The sequence below is a fragment of the Cucurbita pepo genome, chromosome 1 (genome assembly GCF_057944985.1).
Source record: "Cucurbita pepo subsp. pepo isolate OVF chromosome 1, ASM5794498v1, whole genome shotgun sequence".
NCBI lineage: Eukaryota > Viridiplantae > Streptophyta > Magnoliopsida > Cucurbitales > Cucurbitaceae > Cucurbita > Cucurbita pepo.
Window position 1 is genome coordinate 9,867,807 of NC_141798.1, and position 23,060 is coordinate 9,890,866.

General features: G+C 36.2%; 2 protein-coding genes and 2 non-coding genes across 8 annotated transcripts; 3 read left to right on the forward strand and 1 right to left on the reverse strand.

Annotated features, from left to right (window-relative positions):
• Positions 1-740: 740 nt before the first annotated feature.
• LOC111793072 (Ribosomal protein L18e/L15 superfamily protein) lies at positions 741-5,583 on the reverse strand. 4 transcript variants are annotated; one of them, XM_087117687.1, is made up of 7 exons: positions 5,247-5,583; positions 5,075-5,133; positions 4,922-4,979; positions 2,779-3,273; positions 1,873-1,956; positions 1,682-1,771; positions 741-1,224 (listed from the first exon to the last, which is right to left on the reverse strand). In XM_087117687.1, the coding sequence occupies exons 4-7, from the start codon at positions 3,184-3,186 to the stop codon at positions 958-960; spliced, it is 849 nt and encodes a 282-aa protein (XP_086973813.1). In that variant the 5' UTR covers positions 3,187-3,273; positions 4,922-4,979; positions 5,075-5,133; positions 5,247-5,583; the 3' UTR covers positions 741-957. The 4 variants fall into 4 exon arrangements, with proteins under 4 accessions (XP_086973813.1, XP_086973809.1, XP_086973815.1 ...); XM_087117683.1 differs by adding an exon at positions 4,778-4,826 and having other exon boundaries at positions 5,075-5,583; XM_087117689.1 differs by lacking the exon at positions 4,922-4,979.
• Positions 5,584-10,047: 4,464 nt separating this feature from the next.
• Positions 10,048-10,120, forward strand: TRNAA-UGC (transfer RNA alanine (anticodon UGC)). Its single transcript has one exon. It is a non-coding gene; the product is annotated as a tRNA-Ala (tRNA).
• A 2,388-nt stretch (positions 10,121-12,508) lies between these two features.
• On the forward strand, positions 12,509-12,581 carry TRNAA-UGC (transfer RNA alanine (anticodon UGC)). Its single transcript has one exon. It is a non-coding gene; the product is annotated as a tRNA-Ala (tRNA).
• A 3,163-nt stretch (positions 12,582-15,744) lies between these two features.
• LOC111792843 (Riboflavin synthase-like superfamily protein) lies at positions 15,745-20,307 on the forward strand. 2 transcript variants are annotated; one of them, XM_087118419.1, is made up of 11 exons: positions 15,745-16,486; positions 16,562-16,721; positions 16,785-16,947; positions 17,035-17,835; positions 17,986-18,081; positions 18,618-18,733; positions 18,841-19,011; positions 19,080-19,245; positions 19,504-19,698; positions 19,773-19,901; positions 19,978-20,307. In XM_087118419.1, the coding sequence occupies exons 1-11, from the start codon at positions 15,982-15,984 to the stop codon at positions 20,164-20,166; spliced, it is 2,691 nt and encodes an 896-aa protein (XP_086974545.1). In that variant the 5' UTR covers positions 15,745-15,981; the 3' UTR covers positions 20,167-20,307. The 2 variants fall into 2 exon arrangements, with proteins under 2 accessions (XP_086974545.1, XP_086974541.1); XM_087118415.1 differs by having other exon boundaries at positions 15,747-16,486; positions 17,026-17,835.
• The last annotated feature ends 2,753 nt before the right edge of the window (positions 20,308-23,060 follow it).

Below are 23,060 nucleotides of genomic sequence, written 5' to 3' on the forward strand. Positions count from 1 at the left end.
TCTTAGGATTTTGCTTTCACACATTCACACCAAAGGAGAGATCATGATCATTATGCCTCAAAAAGGATTTTGCTTTCACACATTCACACCAAAGGAGAGATCATGATCATTCTGTCTCAAAAAGAGTTTGAATTGAATCTAAAGAGACTGTCTTGCCTTTGACATTTCATCAACTAGTTGGATTGAAAGAGCGAGTCCTTTATTCAAAGTCTCACTTATTACTTTTGACCGGAGTACTTAATTCAAAGTCTCACTTGTTACCTTTGACCGTTGAATGTGGTCGACTAAAGACTATCTTGCCTTTGACCTTTCATCAACTAGTTGGATTGAAGAGAGTCCTTCATTCAAAACCTCACTTATTACTTTTGACCGGAGTGCTTCATTCAAAGTCTCACTTATTACCTTTGACCGTTGAATGTGGTCGACCATTAGGCTTGGATATGTGGAACTTTCATCATTAAACCGAACAAAGTATGCTTCCCCTTAATCGAAGCTCGACTCCTTTTCCTTTTGGAGTCTTGGTCATTTTTTACTATGCCTTCGAGGAGGCTCAACTCCTTTTCTTTTGGAGTCCTTTGTTCGACATTTGAGGATTTACCAACCTATTGGCACAACTAAGTTTAGGGCATGACTCTGATAACATGTTAGATAAACATGACTCTCCACAACAATATGATATTTTCCACTCGAAGCATAAGCTCTCGAATAGAACATTAAAGGCACAAAATTAAGTATATATCTAATAGTTAAGCACATATTATCTTTATTGAACTTGATAGTTAATAAGATGAGGTGATTTCTATTACCACCCGGAATCCTGAAAACGTCTGTGAAGAGCGGCCGTCCATCATTGAACCTTTAAAAAAAATGTAGAAACAAAATGGTTACCGGCTTACAAAATGCATTTCAAAGGGACAATCGAAAGTTAAAATCCTTCATGGGAATGACCATGATTGCCTAGGCAGGCAAACTGGAAGCTGCCTCTCCTCCATCTTCAACCGAAAAAGGGATGGGTTTAGTGGGCGCAGGCAAGCGCCCAATGCTGTCAACTTTGTCTTGTTGCTTTGGGGGTGGCCTAGCTGCTCGTGGTAACAGTCTACCCTTCTTTTCGAACCACTCCGGTGTGAGCAGCGCCCGAAAGCCTAATTTATTGTAATACACTCTTCTAACAGTCCCTCCGGCAGCTTCCACCGCTGCCTTCGCCCTAACAGTGACCCTTGACACCTGAAAACATCACGTATTTAAGATTAGTTCCGAGCACAGGAGGAAGCTAGATCGGAGGCTATTGAGATCAATCCAAATGGTTAAAGATGAGAGACTTGAAAGCTCTAACTATGACAAAACTTGCCTAAGCACATCAATCACAAGCAAATAACAATGTCTACAAAGCTACACAAACGGAAGAAATATTCCTTTTGTTATAGCAAATACGGGCAATCTGAAAGCAATTGGATCCCAACCTAGACTAGAAAGACAGCTAGATGCAACCCTGGAAGAACATCGACAACACTAGAATCTCTTCGTCGAGAAGAGTGCACTAGCTTCAAATTGGCAGCATGACGATAGCTCAGATTTATAAGTAATTGATACAAAATATGAGCTTAACTAAGGAGCATATAGGTTTAGAAGTCAACGTCAGAACAGAAAGGAAAAAAAGAACATTTTTTTGTTGAAGATTTACCTCTAAGTGAATTGGCCACTTAATCTGTTCAGCACCACGTCCCATCAACCTCACCCCATCCTGTATTTGTTTTCCAATTGCACCAGTATCCTATTCCACAATGGTAAGGATAATAAATCAAATACAATATTAAAAAGAAAACACGTATTTCAGGCTTTTGATAAGACTAGTCAAGATACAAGTCATGATACCTTGAGTGTTTTCATAGTGATTAATTCAGAAGAATCAATTTTCCCAGCATTTATAAGTTTAGCAATCTTTCCCAATCCAACTGGCTGTCATTAAACAAAAGAATCAAGAAATATCATAACACTCTAGGAAAAAATATCATGCCCAAAAAGAATTGTCTTTTGCACTAGACAAAATTATATTGTTAGGGACTTCACATCAGAAGATACCAACTGTGTTATACAGTAAGTAATGCAAAGTGCAGAAGGCAACTCTTTTAGAGATCATGCAACATGAATTTCGTATCACATGCTATTTACTGAAATAAAATTACTAGTAGATATCGATATTAAAGACTTGTTTTCTTCAAGATGAAAATAGAATTCATTACACAATTTGGCATCAAACTATTGCATAAAGTTAAACGAGCATCTTTAAATTAATCTTACTCCTCCAAAAAAAACAAAGTAATTGAGAAGTAAATAATAATCACAAGCAGTGTTTTCTAAAGCTCGAGGTGCACCGGAGCACAATAGTCTTTTGGGACCTTAAGCATGGACTTTCTTTTTTTAATGGCGTACAATAAAAATGTAAATAAAATTTTAAGATAGGAAGAAAAATAGTATGATGAATAATAAGATGATACAAAGTTCAAGAAAATAGAGCTTTTATTCGAGAATGTAAGAATATTAATATATTTCTTCCTTGAAAATTAGAAAAAGAAATCGAGTTTGAGGCGTTAAGGCACACAACACAAGTGCTAAGACGCATGCCTCAAGTGGGCTTCAATGAGGGAGACTCACTTCTTTGAAGCAAGGCACATAGGTCGTGCCTTGGGTTTAAGCACACCAAGGCGCACACCTTAGTGGGCATTTTAAAATACTGATCACAAGCAACAAAACAATAACATGAAAACACAAATCAAATACCTGAAATGTGAGGCTGAAAGGATTCTTAAAGCCTCTTTTAGGAAGCCTACGACGAAGTGGGGTTTGACCCCCTTCAAACCCTAGCTTCCCAGAACCTCTCGCTTTTTGACCCTTGTGACCTCTCCCTGCTGTCTTCCCCTTCCCAGAACCAATACCACGACCCTTTCTCGTCTTCTGTTTCCTTGGAACTTTGTCTCTCAGATCATTTAAGCTCAAGAGGCTGTAAGCTCGAAAACCAAGGACATTCCCAGAAAGAGGGAAACCTACACTCCGATCAAGGCTAGGGTTTCGCTGGAACTCTAGGAATGGACGTGATACTGCTTGGTTTATTGCAAAAGCAGGTGGGGGTTTAGTACGAACTGAAGCAAATGAGCTAGATAGAAAGTAACACAGCCGTCTTCGTAGCATTTCCTTCTCCTTTTTACAGATCGAATAATAAATTTCACTAGTTGTCTCTGTTCCTCAAGCCAATGCAGGATAGAGACTAAATGATTGCTACATTATGAATGGAATAGATTAAGTTTTGTAATATACAGAATATCAAGTGGAAAATATCTAGCTCAACCATGTATATGTATTTTAAAATAGGTTCTTCCTTATATCCTACTGAACAGAATAGCACTTAACAAAATCACCAATATAATTCAAAACATGATGTAACTATTACAGTATAAGACGTGAGGAGTCTATGTAGAAAATTAAAAGTTAAAAAAAGTAAAAAAAAAAGCAGAAATAATGTAGTCAAAGTAGAGGTAATAAGAATAGAGTTCCTACAACCCTCAATCATAGATACAGTATGGTATTTCAGAGCGAAGATAAAGAAAACATCAAACACAATATCAAAACCTTGGGGATGCATCGAAAAAATCTAATAAAGTTAATCTTTGTCTTTTTTTTATTCATTTGTTGGGTTGAATAGAGGTATAAGATAAATAATCAAACACAAACTAATCGTTGGTGGATTAGTACATAACACAATGCTGAGTAAAAATAATCACCACCTACAAAATATGTTGGTGGGTCTGTACATAACACATGCTAAGTAAGCAACTCATGCTTGAGGAGCCACCAAATAATATACAAGGCACACATCATGCTATTCACAAAAATTGCACATGCTCATCATACGTGTAAAATAAATAACAATTACAAAATACTAAATGCATGAATCAGCACATCATGTAATGCACACTCAATGTCTACTCAAGCTCGACAAGCTCACTCAACACTCATATTTAGCCTTCACCAAAATTCTTAGAGACGGATTCCTTCGAGATATGTCGACCCCTTACCTTTTTATCTAGGGCCTCAATGTTTTCTACTGCACACAGTGTTCGACATCGACTTACCCAAGGCCTCAAACTATGCATCGACCCTTGACCTACCTGAGGCCTTGAAGTATGCATTGACCGTCGCCCATTTTTATCCAAGGCCTCAACAACTTGGCAACATATTGTGCCTTCTTCTCATGAGCCCCAATACTTGTCTCTGTAGACTCGCATAGACCCTTGACCATTTTTACCCAAGGTCTCGATGCTCCTCTTAATCCAATGATTAAATATCACCCCTCAACCATTTTCACCCGAGGCACACCGATATGCACCCTACTTTCCTTTATAAATGCACATAGTACTCTAACCTTTTTCTCACATGAACAACAACACGCCCTCAGCTGAAATCATATGCAGAATTAGACATTCTCAACTATAACACATGCATAAACAATGGATCATCAACGGCTTCCCAGCATGTTAGTCATCACAGCATTCGAGCATGATTAACCATCCAAAGCACATAGAGGTTTAAGAGCATCAAATATTTACATCATAAATACTAAATATAGAGAACAACATACTATCAAACAACGTAAAATTATACATGCCTATAGTGCTCCTAGATTAGTTCAAAGGGGCCCTAAACAAAAAGGAATACTTGGACGCTAGCATTAGTTCAAAATCCTTATTCAAACTGAAATTGTATTCTAGAGGGGCGCTCTTACCAAATATGACCTTAAACCTAAGTTCGAACTCTCCTAATGAAGTCTAAATCTACGCCCAAGAGTTCCCAAGGGTTAGAGATTAATCTAAACCATTTTAATCGAGTTTGAAATGGATTAAAAGTACCGTTACCACCCAAATCTTACCAAAAGAGCTTGGGTCTTTGCTGAAATGTGTTCGAAGGAGTCCGAAACTAGTAAGAACCTAAAACAGAAGAGCATCAAGCAATAGAATCCAATTCAAACACTTAAAATTCAATCTGTAAGAAAGAAAAAGCAAATGTACCCATGAAACGTTACCAATAAGGACTGAAATCTTTGCTGGAACGTGATCAAGTTCAAAATCGCAAATCTGATTTCTACGGGATACGAGAAAACTGAATCAAAATCAATTGAGGAGTAGGTTGCTGCTGAAATTAGCTCGCTAATAAATACGTCGAACCCGCGAGTTTAGAGGCGTTTCTATTCGTGCCTGGAATCTGCTCGCACCGTAGAGCAAATGGAACTCTACGAATCGTCGGCAAGATGCGTCGCTGCAGAGCAATAGGAGTCTGGACGTTTAGGTTGCTGCCGCTGCGTGGGTGTCGTCGCGCACAACAAGACGCCGTCGAGGTTGTGAGGATCTGCTTGTCGGAGTGTAGGTGCTGTCGCCGCAGGTTACCTCCGTCGCGTAGAACTAGAGCTCGTGGGTTGTGCTGCTCGACAAACGCCGCCGGTGGAAGGCTCACCAAAGAAGAAGAAAGCGACTGAGTAGGGAGGGGGACTGAAATTGGGGAATCAGGTTTCCTTACTTTTCCTTTGAACGACAAACTCGAAGAAAAAATATATATATATATTTCATTTTTTAATTTTCATTTTTTTTTATTTTTATTTTTTACATATTTTGTCCTCCTCCTCGGACAGAAACATAAAATTGTTCTAAGTAAAACACGTTTAATCTTAAAATTATCTTACCTCCTTTGCACCTCTCCAACTCGTTCTCACTGCTTGCTTCGTTCCTCTCCCTCTCGGTCGAGTGTCAGGTTAATGAATAAGGGAAATAGGTTCAGGCAAGAGGATAGGGGTGAGGGAGAGAAGTTCAAACAGTCAAAGGGTGTCGGGTTTCGATTTCTTGGCTTTCGTCTCCCTTCTTTCACTGTAAACTCGTGGAATCCTTCACTCTTTCACTCGGCAGCTGAAGATTGAATTGACTCTCTCTCCCTGATTGAACTAACTGTAATTGGTAAGGTTCTTTGCTTTGCATCGAATTAAACCGCATGCTCCACCACTTGTGCGGGCCCCGTACTATGATTGAGCCATCGAAAAATAGGTGCATGTTGTTGATATAATTAGTAATTTTCAATTCTTTTAAACTTTTTTCAGTAATCCTATCCTCATAATCATTCTATCCAAACGTGATAAACTTATTGAATATGTGTGACACTCGAGTAAAGGAAAAAAAAGAGAAACCAACCTAAACCAAATTTTAGAGTATCGTACCACTTTTGATCCGCTCAAAAAATTTTAAAGGTCCAACAAAAAAGTAAATTTAGTCTTTGTAATCTTCATGTGGTTGTTTGACTTGGGAATGTACGGATTGAATAAACGCAACAAACCCGTGTGAGATTAGAGCTAAAATGAGATGATGTCTAAGAAAATTATTTTTAGTTGGCAATCAACCACCAATGAAGCAAAGGTATTATCGGATAATAAGAAACTCAAGGTTAGTTGACCGGAAAAGAAACCATAGATCTCTGTTATTTCAGTTTTATGATGTTGTTATGTTTTATTTTATTTAGAACTGTATTTAACACTCCAGGACTCATATTTGTAATTAAATGTTTACAAGTTTCGTACATTTGAAATTTGATAGGTTCAAAATTCCTCTCCCGTGGTTTCTTTTTAAAAATGAGATAAATTATAGCACTTTTAACTGTGTGTGTCAACGTGGTGATGATTTGAAGCTTCAAAAAATGGATTATTACAGGTACAAATACATACAATAAACATCATATCAAATCTACTAGCGGTTAATTAAAGGAGAGATCCAATCATATCTCTTTTATGTTCACACATTTATCTTTTTCATTATTGTCGACCTAATGGATGTGCCCACGAAGTTTTTTTTTTTTTACAATTTTGCCTTCATTGAAATTGAATATTTTGATCAAATCCTTAATGCATCTTTTTGGTCTTTGAAGATATATATTTGAGCTGTTTGATTTAAATTAAGTTCTCACTGTCGTACTAATCTCAGTTTTCCTAATGTTTTTCTTAGTTTTAATACAGTGAATATTATCAATTTTTCCTATTCTAAGGTCATTCCCAAACAAAAAATACTAAGTCTATCATGTACCGAGCTCTCGGAGCTTGTTTTAAGTCATAAATAGTCTTTTTCAACATATAAATATGATTTGGTAAATCAAAACTTTCAACGTGAGAGGTTATTCCACATAAACTTTCTATATAATATAACCATTTTAGAAATGCACCTTTTTACGTCCATTTGATATAAGAAAGATTTCTTATAAGAAACAAAACCAAGAAATATTTTAGTAGTTCTGAATCAAACAATAGATGCAAAAGTTTCTTCATAATTTATACCTTCTTCTTGACACTAATGATATGAACAACGACCAAGGAATTTCCATACCTCAAGGTCCAATTACAAGGACGAGAGCCAAGAAGCTACAACAAACCTTATACAGTTATATTCAAGCTATGGTGAGCTCATCAAAGGAAATTCTAGAAGACGTTGGTGACCTCCCTTATATGTTATGCAAAGTTGAGCTTCAAGACAGAGATGAATTAAATGCACTTTAAGTTGCATTTAATGAACTTCGCTGAATTTATCAATAGTCCAAGGATGACTAATAAGCCCATTTTATTATTTGCATTATTTAATTATAGTTTAACTATTTGTTTTCATATTTAAGCTAGTTTTAAATATAGGAGTTAAGGTTATATTGTAACCCACATAGGTTACTATATTCCACCATTAACCAGCCATTTTAATATGGAGGTTATAGGTATTTCTCATTTACTAGCCCATTTAATTTTGGAGTTATGTATCACATAGGTTACGGTTTGTAAAGGCTATATAAAGCCTTCTTTTCTTTGATTAGACATCAGATTTTGGAATTGAGAATAGAATTTCTATTTTAGCTTTGTTGAGAGCTAAACTTTCTTTGCAAATTCTTGTGTTTAGAACTTGCATGTAGAGTCATTCAAGTGGTATTGATCAAACCTCTTGTGGAGTGATTCGAATCACGAGTTTAGAAACGAGTTTTCTTTACTCTTGATCTTGATCATCAAGGTAATCCGTTCCATACTTTCCCTTGGGTTGATTTCCATATCATTTTGGTATCAGAGCTTCAGGCTCAAGATCGGATATATGTTTCCTTTGCATTTTTTTTTTCAATTTGATTTTTATTTACTTTCATGTTTTTAGATTTTAGTCGACCCAAAGTTCAAAATTCAATCTTTGCTCTATTCAAAATTTTGGGAGGTGAGATTGAGAGCTTCATTTGTGTAAATGAGTGCAAACAGAGTGGCCTAAAAAAAATCCTTGAGTGTATACACATGAGAGATTGTTGTGAGGGCCTTTGTATTTTCATATCTTATGTTTTGCAGCAAAGTTTCACAAATAGATTCGAGGACGAATCCTCTTGAAGAAGTGGAGAATGATATGAACCAAGAGACATCATTCATATAATATACTTCAATGAAGATGTGAAGAAAATGTTGTCAAAATTATCAAAAGAGGTTGCAATTCATGTCACATTGAAGAGGAATGAAGTTTGATGGTTATAAATTTTGGGTAGGTTGCAATATAGAGTAATTTAGAGTTATTGTATTTTAAGACTTGTTATTTAATTTCGGTTACATTTACATAATGGCTAATTATGGCCATAAAGTAGAATGTTACAACTCTTGGAATACCTTGAGTAGTTTCATTTTTTAGGCTATATAAAGCCATGTATGTTGTATTTGTAAGGTAGACTTGGAAAATATAGAAAGAAGCATTTGTGCTTTTCTTTAGCCAATGGCTAAGTTTATTTGCAATTCTATGTAGTTTAGATTGCATGTAGAATCATTCAAGCTCGACATGATCAATCTTGCTTGTGGAGTGATTCGAATCTCAAACAAGTGTTTGAGATATTTGATCAACAAGAATCATTGAAGCTAGACATGATCGATTTTGCTTCTGGAGTGATTCGAATCTCAAACAAAGTGTTCTTGGCTTGAGATATTCGATCAACAAGGTAATCCGAATCTTACTCCCCTTGTAGTGATTCCTTATCTTATCAACTAATCTTGAGCGATAAGTCAAGTATTAATTCTAATGATATTTTCATTTTCATCAAATTCCTGCCTTCTAGAATCATTTTATGCTACACTAGATAACAAGTTATAGTTCCAGCGGTGAAGGAATTCTATGCACATGCTAACCAAGATAAAGACTACAACTTAATAGTCAAAACACAGGTGGTTGATTGGAGCCCTCGGGTCATTAACTGACTACAAACCTTCAATCATGTCACCTTTAATGAAATGGTTCATTAAAGTACCCCTCAAATGTGCAACTCAAAACAACATTAGAGATAGTTAGAACACAGTGACAAATTTCAAAATGTGTTGTAAGGACAATGGTAGAAGCATACCTCAACCCTCAAGTTAAAGTGTGAGTTGCATTTGTGAAGACCAACATGCTACCTACCACACCTGACACAATATTTTTTGCTGAACAAATCTTAAGTATTAATGTAGGGAATATTATGAAGAGGAAGAAAAATTGGATGCAAATAGTTTGATGGAATTCATAGGAGGCTGTTAGAAAAGCTCAAGCAGCTGTGCAAGGAAAGAGTAGTAGTTTAGTCGTAGGTATGGATCAAATATTGGAGCAACAAGAGAACCTACTCAATTGGTGCGAAAACAATGAAATAAGTTGCGAGGCATATTGGTCCTCGATAGAAAGTGCCTAAAAATTGGTGTGAAAAACAATTTTTCCAATTCTCATTGTCAAACAAGGCCTACAAATTGCTAAATTGCTACATATTTGAACTAGGCCAGCTCAACCTATAGAAGATTTAGAACTGCATGACATCATCTATCAAATAATTCTTATTCAATAATTGTTAGCAATAAATAATTACTAACTAAAATTTAGAAATACTTTTTATATCTCCATTTTAGAAATTTAATTTTAATTTAAATAATTATTATATTTCCATTTAGAATTCTAAATTTTATATTCCTATATTAAAATAAAAATTTAGTTTGTCTGACAGTTGGGGGATGTAGCTCACATGGTAGAGCGCTCGCTTTGCATGCGAGAGGTACGGGGTTCGATACCCCGCATCTCCACTTTCCAGTTCCTTTTGGTTCTTTTCGGAAAAGGCTAAACTGAATGTTTTCCACATTTTTCTTTGCATGCGAGAGGTACGGGGTTCGATACCCCGCATCTCCAAATTTTGTTTTCTTTTTTATCCTTTTCAGAAAACGTTAAATGGTCTGTAGGTATTTCCAGAACTGGGCCGGCCCAAAACCAACTAAATCCCAAGTCGTGATCAAATGTATTTATAAATAAAAAAAATAAAAAATAAATTATTTTATATTAAAAATTAATACTTAATTTTATAGAATACTTGACTGCGTATGATTAAGCTATTATAAATTTTTAAATACAACACTAAATTGACATATACTAAATTTAAAGGATAAAACTATTACAAATTTAAAAGCTCTAAACACCAAAAATATTTTATAACCCCTAAAAAAATTATGTTTTCATCCAACAAACTAGTTTTTTAATTGGCATGAATATTGCTCAGAGTATACATGTGAGTGGCTCAGTATCATATGTCAAGTTAAAGTTTAGGTGCTCGGCGTCACCATTATGTCTGTCTAAGGTGTGTTGTCTGCGACCGCGTGTTTGAAGTCCCAATCATATGTGTATAGGGCATGCTACAGGACATGTTGCCTATGGTTGCATGCTAATTTCAAACCCTCTTTTACTTGCTTTCATATTAGCTAGGTTTTAACTGTTCTTATTATGTAAGTTCGGGGTGCATGATTAGTCGTAAATTATTCTTACTCAAAATCGATTTCCAAACATTTTCTAAAACTGTTATAATCTCGTTTTCTAAAATATTTTCTCAAAAATTGGGTTGGAGGTTTGAGTATACGTTGGTCGTGTTAACGATGACCCAATTTCTAATTATTTGACTAACTCGAGAGTGAGAATACACAATTGCATCTCATTAAGAGCTTTGAAGACCAAGTCAACAAGCCTACCATCTCATTCGATATAAGAGGAAGAGAACAGTTCCTCGGAAGATGTCTAAAGACAAAGGGAACTCTTTGTCCACACCTTTTGCAACCTTATTATATTACTAAGAAGCATGCATCCATATTTTGCTTAGTTATTTATAGTTATATCCATACGAGTCTCCATAATGTTCATGCATGCACACTAGAAGCATGGTCTATATTATGTAGGGCCATACATCATGCATTTTATGATTCATATGCAGTAGTGCTACTTTGTGCAGGAATTAGAAATCATGGACGTAATATTCTTCATCATCATAAATAAAATAGTGAGGTGAGAGGTCTGTTTCTTTAATGACTAGTTTAAGTTTGAGAATATTAAATAATTCTACCACCCCACACATACAAAAAAAAAAAAAAAAAACGAAAGGGGAGCGATCCTATTAGTGATGATATTATGTAGTTTAATTATATATATAATTGAGTTATTTTATAGAGAGTTAGAAGCTTTATATTGAACCATAATGCTATAGCAAATCTGGGAGCGATCCTATTAGTGATGATATTTGTTGTAGCAACTCTGGCAGCAAATTTGTCGAGGATGACACGCAAAAAATTTTAATCCAAATCCGCAAGAGAGAAAGAAACCATATAAAAGGTAAAGACAGAAACAAAGAGGGGCACGAAACCAATGAGGCTAAAGAAGAAAACGAAAGGGGAAGATAAAAGAGGCACTTTAATTCCGCAACTAATGAAAGGTAAAGAAAAAATGGCCTAAAAAGAATAACTTAAGACAAAGAGGTAGACATGTATGAATGTATGGTTTATGTTTATGTTTTATGATTTCCGTGCATTAGGTGATTGATGGGAATATATATCTCCCTAATATACATGTATGAATGAATAGAGTATGTTTTCGAGCTTTAGATAGTCGATAGGAACATCTCCCTAGTAAATCATGCATGAGCGAACAAAACTAAGATTAGGGTGCCGGAGCTAGAGAGGTCTACAAGTTGACCCAAGTCAAAACGTTTCCAGTAGACCAAGCATCCTAAATATGTGAGTAAAAATTAGAGCTCTAGACATGAGTGCATATGGGGACGAAATAACCTAAGGGGCTAACCCTAAGTGTCTTGGAAACATGAGATATAGACTAAACTGCTTAGACGTCCTTTAAGATCTAGTAAACCACCATGATATCTAAGAAAGATTAAGTAAGCTTAACAGAATCCTTAAGACCACTTGAGTTTATTGAGTTAGATTCGAGACAAGGTTGACATTGTGATTTCGTTAAACTGGTTTTGAGGAAGGACTTGGGACTACACGGGTGGTTAGCTCAAGACAAGAACCCTTATTAAGGGTAGAAACGGGTCAAGGTTGACAATGCGACTCCGTAAACGGGTCTTAACAAATAGTTGGTTTTTTGTCTAGACATTTTTTCATATATTTCATATTTTCTTTTGTATTTAAAAGAAATAAGTAGGGGATGTAGCTCACATGGTAGAGCGCTCGCTTTGCATGCGAGAGGTACGGGGTTCGATACCCCGCATCTCCAATTTCTTTTTGATTTTTTTGTCCATTTCAGAAAACGTTAAAAAAGGCTTCTAGTATTTGCAGAACTGGGCCGGCCCAAAGGCCTAAACTAACTAAATCCAAATCTGTCCGCGATTGGGTTTTTTTTACACGATGTTTGTTAACAACCAAATGGGGGATGTAGCTCACATGGTAGAGTGTTTGTTTTGCATGCGAGAGGTACGGGGTTCGATACCCCGCATCTCCAACATTTGATGCTTTTTTTGTCCAAAAAAAGTTCCATAATATATATGTAAAAGGGTAAAAAAAATATTTTTTTTATTCAACAAAACTTGTAACAAATATATCAAATCATGATTTCTTGTACTAAATTTATTGAACGAGCTAGGCTCAGTCATGCATCGAGTTGTGTGTCAAATTGACGCTTAGGTACTCAATATCAAATCATGTTTTATCTTAGTTGTGTCGTTTATGTTCGCACGTTCATTCCAAATCTCTTTTACTAGCTTTCATGTCAGCTAGGTCTTTGACACAAAATGTACTAATAACATTATTTTCTAAAATCGATTTCCAAACATTTTCTAAAACATTTTCCTAAAAATAGGGTTGGAGACATAAGTATACATTGTTCGTGCAAACGATGATCCAAATTCTAATTATTTGACTAACTCAAAAGTAAGAATACACCGTCACACGATCATCAACTCTACTTGTGACCTATCTTCTTTTTAATTTTGATATTTATTTATTTATTTAGATGGAAGAACAGAGGATGCTTGAAAAAGAGTTAATGTATAAAGAAAAGAGTGATAGTGAAGCAAAAAGAAAAGGGACTATTTTCAAACACAATAATGTGATAATGCCAAAATAAATAAATAAATAAATAAATAAATAAATAAATAAATAAATAAATAAATAAATAAAATGTCGAGGTTGGGGGATGCGGGTGGGTGTGGTTTTTTGGTAATTTACTTATCATAATCAAAGTATCAAATTAAGCTACGTGCTTCCAAATATTCTGTTTTATTATTTTATTATTATTATTATTATTATTATTTTCTTCTTTTTATGGGTGTGGTTTGGCTTCATGTCAATTGAATCCGACATTTGAATTAAATAATAATAAAATTTATTTCTCTTCTCATTCTATTTTTCTTACCTCAGATAATTACCTTTTACCTTTCTATTTCCAATTTCTGCATCTACCCTTTTCTACTTATTTATTTATAATATAAATTATAAATAATAAATCTGAAAATATAATAATAATTATCATTATCGTGTTTAGTCTACGAGACAAATCTTCTCCTTGCTCTATCCCTCGTCTTTCCAACCGGGATCTTCATCACTTTAGATATGGGTCCCTACAGAAATATATGTAATAATATAAAATTAGTCGTGATATGATTTAATTAATTAAAATTAAAAATTATAATACTTTAATTCAATTTTATTAAGTAGTTTTATGTGAATAATATTAATTATTCATATTATTTTATTATTTTTGAAGAAAATTCATATTATGATATTGTGTAGAGAGAGAGAGAGAGAGTATTGTTGGGACAAAATCAAGGGATGATTGCACATCATGCCATTGTGCACCACATTTCTATAATATATAGTTGACTCTGCCACATCCAGGCACAAAATTATTGTTTTTAAAATAAATATTTTTTTTTTTCATTTAAACTTATTAAAAAATTAGAAAAATATTTTTTAATCCAAAAATAGATGTCACGTAGGCTTCCGACAAAAAGAAGCATTTTAATAATAATTTTTTTTGGGTAATATTATTCTGGAAAAGAAACTAATTGGATAACTTTTCACGTTTATTTTAATTTGACCTAAATAATTTTGAATTTAACTTTTAATTTGGGGTTGGGTTGTCGAGTTGTTTAATTTAAAAATAAAAATTTTAATTGTGAATTAATTGCATGAATAATATAAAACATGAAACAAAAGATATTAAAGAACATGTATTAATTGAGTTACGGTAGATGAAGAGTGCGATTGTGTGATGGGTGTGTTTGCAAACCTATGAGGAGTGCGAGTCTATGACTATGTGTCTAGCGTAAGTGAGCTTGCGAGGAGGAGCACTATGGAAGGAAGGAAGAACGAAGAAGATGAAGAATCCAGTGAAACTTATTAGGCGAGTGTACTCGAGTAGGAATTGTGGGAAGAACGAAAAAGTATTGATGTGTATTGCGAGTGGCAAAGAAGTACTAAGTTGGTGAGTTATCCGTGTCATGTCAAAGGAGGAGGAAGAGACTGGAGTCATCAGGTGAGGCTCATAGGCATAAAGATTAGACTAGAAAATCTTTTTTTTTTTTTTTTTTTCTTCTTCGGTTTGTTAATGCAATCGGGTTGACTTGGATCTTTGTATACTAAATCCATACTCAACTCAAACAGGACTGGGTCCTAAAAACCAACCCAACCCGACCCAAATCATATTTAACCCAATCTAACCCAACTCTTATTATTCAAGTTGGGTCAATTCAAATTCTCAGATTCAACCGACACTTTTACCAAAATTCATTCCCTTCTAGATATCCTACGTTTTTATTTGAACAATAAATTGAAAATGGAAAGAATTTAAGAATGAAATCAGAAATTAAGAAGGTTTTTGAGGTAAGGGAGAAAAAGTAAAGATTTAAATGAAAAGGGCATGCACGCAAATCCATGTACATTCCCTTAACGAATGGTGTGTACTTTGATTTCATTTATAAAAGCCTACAACTTTCGACATGTCGTACTGCATTCAAATTCAGCTGCACCATCAATCATTATGTCGTACTCTATTTATTATTATTATTTTTTTATTGCGTAAGATGTAATTTAATTGGAAATTACGTGTTGTTCTAGAATAATTAGATTAATAACAATGATTACGTGGATAATCCTTTTTACTAATTTGAATAGATATTAAAAAAAAAAAAAAAAAAGGATGGAGTAATATTATGGTATGGAATGAATATTTCTTATAATGAAAGAATAAAAAAGCTTAAAATTCAAACAAACACCAACATCATCATCATCATCCATCCATCACTTATGCATCATTATTATTCATACTTATTAATACTCTCATTTCTTTTTTTATTTTTAGTATTTATGAAAAAGAATTAAAATAATTTTTTTAATGCATGAGATGGATGGGACAACACAACCACATTTGCATTCACCACCCCAAATCTGAACCCCTTCTCTCCTTATATTGTATTGCATTGTATTGTGTTGTATGTTGGTGGCACTCTGATTATTTGTTCGCACACAATTATATATTATGAGACGAAGAAAGCGTTGAAATGGTGTGCGTTGGAATTGGTTGAGAGGTGTGTTTCTTTTTCCCTTCTCCCCTTTTCTCTTCTTCATCGCCACCAACTTCAATCAAACCCCCCCTTCTCCCATCTCCTCTCTCTTCAATGCCAAGGTCCTCCTCCTACTCCCCGCCTCCCCCACCTCCCCAAGGGATGCTACCCCTCTTCCTAAACGACCTCGTTAACCACCAGGACTTCCTCGAGCTCACATTGGAACTCGACAACGACTCCCTCATGCTCCGCAGCATTGCTCCTGCTCCTCCTCCTCCTCCCGACCCCCTCCCGGATGACTCTCTCCTCTCCATCACCGCTAGAATCCGCAACAAATTCCCCTGGCTCCGCTCTGCCTCCTCCCGCGCTTCTACCGCCTCGTCTCTCGACAGGGACGACACGGCGGCGGTACCCATGTCTGCCCGTGACGCCCGCCGTCTCAATGCCCAGCTGCAGCGCACTCGATCTAGCGCCCAGGCTGCCCTTCGTGGCCTTAGGTTCATCAGCAATACCACTGGTGCCTCTGACGCCAACGAGCTCTGGCGCAGAGTCCACTCCAGATTTCATTCTCTGGCTCAAGCTGGACTCCTCGCCAGAGATGATTTTGCAGAATGTATCGGTGGGAGCTCAACCCATTTTGGATTACAGTTTCTACTCCAAAATTTTACATTCACAGTAATTGAATTTCTGACAGGAATGATGGATTCTAAGGAGTTTGCGGTTAGAATCTTCGACGCATTAGCGAGAAGAAAAGGATTGAGGATTTCCAAAATCAACGTCGAGGAATTACATGAATTTTGGTTGAAGATTTCTGATCAAAGCTTTGACGCTCGTCTTCAAATCTTCTTCGACATGTAAGAATGATTCAAATTCATTCATTTGTAAATCGAGTGAGTAATTCCGACCAACATGAACAGGGCCGACAGCAATGAAGATGGTAGAATCACAAGACATGAAGTGCAGGAGCTGATTATGCTAAGCGCTTCTGCTAACAATCTTGCAAGGCTCAAAGAACGAGCTGAGGAATATGCTTCGTTGATCATGGAAGAACTCGACCCAGAAAACCTCGGATACATCGAGGTATGGTTTTAATTAATAATTTAACATGTGGGTTTCTTCTGAATTCTTACACGTTGTGAAATTTCTTGATTGATTCAGCTATGGCAGCTGGAGACTCTGCTTTTACAAAGAGACACATATATGAATTACAGCAGACCTTTAAGCATAGCAACAAGTGTCGGATGGAGCCAAAATCTAAGCTCATTTAACCCCAAAACCATTATTAAATCAGCCACCACAACGCTCCATTCTGTAGTCCTTCAAAATTGGCAAAGAATTTGGATTCTGTTCCTCTGGGGTTCAACAATGGCAGCTCTGTTCATATGGAAATTCCTTCAATACAAAAACAGAGCAGCTTTTAACATAATGGGGTATTGTCTTCCAACAGCCAAAGGCGCTGCCGAGACACTGAAGTTCAATATGGCCTTAATACTCCTCCCTGTCTGCCGTAACACTCTCACTTGGCTCCGATCGACAGCAGCGAGATCAGTCGTTCCGTTCGACGACAACATCAATTTTCATAAGCTGATTGCATGTTTCATAGCAGTCGGGATCGTCGTCCACGGTGGGGTTCATCTGGCGTGTGACTTTCCGAGATTGGCGAGGTCGTCGCGGGAGGAATTCGAAGTGATATCGAGTGATTTTCATAACAAGAAGCCGAGTTATAAGGAGCTTTTGATGAGTGTTGAAGGGGTAACAGGGATTGTGATGGTGGTTTTGATGGGGATTTCTTTTACACTTGCTACTCATCGGTTCAGGAGGAATGTTGTGAAATTGCCTTGGTTGTTGAACAGATTGGCTGGGTTTAATGCGTTTTGGTACTCTCATCATCTTATGGGAATTGTATACCTTTTGCTTCTTGTTCATGGGACTTTCTTGTTTCTTGCTCATAGCTGGACTCAAAAAACGGTAACCCGACACCCCGTTTGATAGCTATTTGGTTTTTTATTGCATATTAAGCTTATACATATCACGAGTTTCTTCGAACTTGATTTAGAATTTAGCTAAGAATTCATATGTTTATGTTCGAGTTGTTTGTGGTTTTTTTTTTGGTGGTAGACTTGGGTGTATATCGTTTTTCCTTTGCTGTTGTATCTTGGGGAGAGGAGCCTCCGAGCCTGCAGATCAGAGTACTACTCTGTTGAGATATTGAAGGTAATGTACCATCTTCCATTTCATTTGATTGTTCGATCTAACAAGAAGTATCCGTTAAATGTCGTCAAATTTGAGTTTGAACTCGACAAACAAAGCATCTACTCCTTCCTTTGAGGTCGTATATATAAATTCTCGAAATGGTAACTGTGAGATCCCACGTTGGTTGGAGAGGGGGGCAGTATGCGAGCGAGGACACTATACCCCCAAAGGGGTAGGTTGTGAGATTCCACATCGGTTGGAGAGAGAGAGAGGAACAAAACATTCTTTAGAAGGGTGTGAAAACCTCTCACTAACAGATGCGTTTCAAAACCTCGTCGTGAGCTTGAGGTGTTTCAAATGGTATCAGAGCCAGACATTGGGTGGTGTCTCAGCGAGTGAGATTACATACTTCTCCCTAACAGACCCGTTTTAAAATCGTGAGGGAAAAGCCTCTAAGAGTGGGTGTGAGCTTGAGCTTGAACTGTTACAGTAACCGTAGGAAAGTAGCATAAATTTTTTTTTTAGGACTAAAAGGTTCGAGTGATTGAAATGAACAGGTATCAGTACTACCGGGGAATGTGTTCAGCTTAGTGATGTTGAAGCCTAGAGGGTTCAAATACAGAAGTGGGCAATACATATTCCTTCAATGTCCTTCAATTTCCCAGTTTGAATGGTACGTTTACAACTCCAAATCTACTTGCTTCTTCAACACAAAGGGGAAAAAAAAAGAGAAAAAAAAAAAAAAAAAAGAAGCATAACACTGAAAACAAACCTGCTCAGGCACCCATTTTCTATCACTTCAGCGCCAGGAGATGAGTACCTGAGTGTGCATATCAGGACAGTGGGCGACTGGACCAGAGAACTCAAGCGTGTCTTCACTGACCATGTTAACTCCAAACCTGTCCTTGCCAGAGCCAAATTGGGCCACTTGGTCAACATGGAAAGAAAAAGGTAATGGGTCTTTCTCTCGTTTCTACTCGTATCTATCTAGTTTCTAAACTTTGTGATGATTCGTTCAGCCAGCCGAGGTTGCTGTTAGATGGGCCGTATGGAGCACCCGCGCAAGATTACCAAAACTACGACGTGCTTCTCCTCGTTGGACTTGGAATTGGAGCCACCCCTTTTGTTAGTATCCTTAAGGATCTTCTCAACAACTCGAGAACCATTGAAGAACAGACGCCAACGGTACATTAAAAACTTATTTACATAGAAATTTGAACCTCTCTCTCTCTCGATATAAAAATGCAACTTTCGACCTCTTTGGCTTGTCTTATATTAAGAAAATAAAATAAAATAGTTTAAAGGTTCCGTTTAATAACCCGTGAGTAGTTAGTTTCTAGTATTTTAAAATTAAGCTTATACACATTACTTCCACGTATAATTTTTTTTTGTTTCGTTACGAAACTGAGTCTAAGATTCTCATGTTTTCTATTAATGACATAGGAATCGACAACAGAAACAAGCAGATCAGAAGACAGCTTCGGATCGTTAAACACAACGCCAAGCGGAAAGAGGAAGTTACAGAGTAGGACGGGGACGGGGCAGGCGCAAGCTTACTTCTATTGGGTGACAAGGGAGGCTGGCTCTTTGGAGTGGTTCAAAGGGGTGATGGATGAAGTAGCGGAGATGGATAGGAAGGTACGTAAAACTAAAACAAAGACATTAAATCAAGTAGTGAAACGAACGAACTAACGAACAAACGAACGAATCAGGGTCAAATTGAACTCCACAACTACTTAACGAGTGTATACGAAGAAAGCGATGCAAGGAGCACATTGATCACAATGGTTCAAGCATTGAACCATGCCAAACATGGTGTCGACATCCTCTCCGGCACTCGAGTAAGTAACTAACAACGCTATCTTCGACCCATTTTTCAATTCCATTCTTATTCTCTAAAAGATTTATCATTGGCAGGCGAGGACTCACTTCGCGAGGCCAGACTGGAAGGAGGTGTTCGGGCGAATAGCGTCGAAGCACGCTTACAAGACGGTGGGAGTGTTCTATTGCGGAATGCCAATGCTAGCCAAAGAGCTGAAGAGGCTATCACTAGAATTCACTCGCAAGACTGCAACAAGATTCGAGTTTCATAAGGAATACTTCTAAAACTTAACTAAACCAAATAAACATATAGTTAGATGTAGATTCAATTACCATATATTATACGTCATTTATGTGCATTTTTTTTTTTTAACAATATAACGATATCAAATAAGTGAATGAAAATAATATGCAATTTTTATGAGATCCCATACGTAATATCTGTTAGTGGTGGGCTTGGATCATTACACAAATTGAACCGAGACTAATCAATGATATGACTATAACATGTCAAGATGTTCAAAGTATGATTGTTTATTAACGAAGTTCATAACAAATACAGCTACGAAAAGATTAGACATCAAATCTTGGAATTTGAGATTTGATTTGGGTTTGTGAATGTGTTGATCGTGAAAAGAACAGCTATTGGAAATGTCTTTTCAGCTATTGGAAATGGATGGATATATAAATTTGGGAAAGGGCAACCTAAATGGTATCGGAAGAACATGTTAACAAATAATACAGAATAATAGCATCATAGAAATCAAGATTAAGACTGATTATATAAAGGGATGCGACACAGCTATGAAACAATTTTAAATTTCAAAGTCCAATGATTGAATAGTAATTTGATGATATAATTGAGGAAACAAATGTTTTTATAAACCAACTATCTTGGGACCCATACGTTTTGGAAAGACCAACCATTTCATGTTCTATGGATAAGATGAGCACAAATGGAGATGATATTAATGGTCCTAATGACTTGATACTAAACATATATCGATTAGAATAAGTTGATATACATTTTTCAAGTTTCTACAAATTCCTTTACTTAATGACTTGTGCTAATGGCTTTATTATTTATTTCCCAAAAGAAGAACTTCACCTCTTTAGGCTAATGTCCTTTCCATAGTGTTTTTGCTAGCGTGAGATTTATTGCTTCTATTTTTTTTCCCATATCCATCATCAAGGATTTTGTAGAAAAGCCACGTCAGAGCTGGGAAGCCAAGTTAGTGAGTCTACTTTGTTTGACGATACTATGGGACTAGGTCAATGTTTAATTCAACCCATTGCTTCATTATCCTTTAAATTCCTACCATTTAGGTCCTGAAATTGGTTGACAACCTTGGATATCCTGATGACTATTTACAACAAAAGTTGCAGCAGCATCGCCATGTTCGAAGCCAAGCAACAGCAGCAATGCCATTGCAACAGCCACCGTGCTCATCGAAACCGCTCCGCTGCTCCCCTCATGTCGAGACATTCGTGAAGTGAAGTAGCTCTCAAAAAAGATTTGTAAAACAATTGTGTTCCTTTTAAGCTTGGAAAATGATGGTTATAAAGATACTTAAAATATACAAAACATGCCTTTTTCTTTTCCTTTGTTTATTGCTGAGAAGTAGTTGGCCTGTTTTGCCATTGATTATGTCTCCTTGTTTTGCGATTAAAAGAAAGAGAAACAATGTTCCTCGTTTCTCTCCACTAACTTCTCATTTCTTCCCAAATTATCTCTCTCCTCAACCCTGCAAAAAAAAATCACAGTTTGCAAAAAGAAACAAAAAAACAATAATTAACCGATTTAATTTAAGGAAAAAATAAGAATGACTTTACCCAATTCACCGGATTAATTTTTCAATTTTAAAAATTGTATTAATTTTCTTTTATCATCCCTTTACCATAAAATCCATTTTTCTTAAGAAACTATTTAAATTCTAAATAAGATTAAAAAAACATAACATTTTTTTAATGATTTTTCGACAATAATTTTCATTTTCTTAAATAAACATTTAAAATTTTGGTCATATTCCAAAAATAAAATAAATTAAGGTAACTGAAGTCGTTATAATGCTCTATTTCCCAAATTCAAGTTAAATATATTAGAATTGCTAAATACTAACGAAAGGAGATGGACTTCCTAATAGAAAACGACTCCCAGCGATACTTGGAGCAACTTTGAGGGACGGAAGACAGGTATACTCGAATTTAGCGAAACGCCGGCTAAGGCCAACCAAGTAAGTGGTCTTACTATCGGATATGTTGGACGACTTGTTTGATGCGTGACGACACGTGCCTCGTGGCCCTTGTATGTGTCATTTATGCTTTGTATTTATGACGTTGTAACTATATTATAGGATGATGATGCATAATATATGACGTATGATGGCATGATTGAGTTATATGATAATGCCATATGATATTATATGATGTTCTATGATGATATTATATGATGACAACGATGCATGACAACATAACGATGTAAGATGTAAGATTATGAAATTTCTTAATATGACGTTATTCCATATTAAGATGAAATGCATGCTTTAAATATCATGATGCATTGTGACGATGATTTTCTTAAGTCACAACCCTAGTTAATGTATAGAAGATATATTTAAATAATTATAAAAAATTTCAAATGCGATTTCTCTCTAACTTTAGTTTTAAGAAGTTCTAGTAACAAGTACCAAATGACTCACATCTTCCGGTTCCTCCTCATTCTCCTGGATTTCTTCTTCAACTAGCTCATCCTGGTCACTTTCCTCACTATCTGTGACAACTTGTGCATTCTTGATGATCATGACTCTCTTGTTAGGGCAATCACGACTGATGACCAATTCCTTGACATTTCCAACATTTGATGTCTCTATTTCTTTCTCGAATCTCTTTATATTGCTCCGCTTTCTCTTTACCCTTGGAGATCTCATCTTTGTTCTTTTTGTCAAGATCATACTTGCCTCCAACTTTGAAATTTATCTTTTCAATATTTGCCTTCTTTATCCAAGTGTTGAAAGTAGTAGACTTTGAAATACCATACCTCTTGGAGTTCTCCTTCTCCCAAGCTAGTTGCCCTTCGATTTTGACAGCAAGGTGTAACAATTCTTGCATATCAAAGTATGCTTACTTATCCACTTGATGAGCAAGTTGTCGGTTTAACCCACCAAGGAATCTAGCCATTG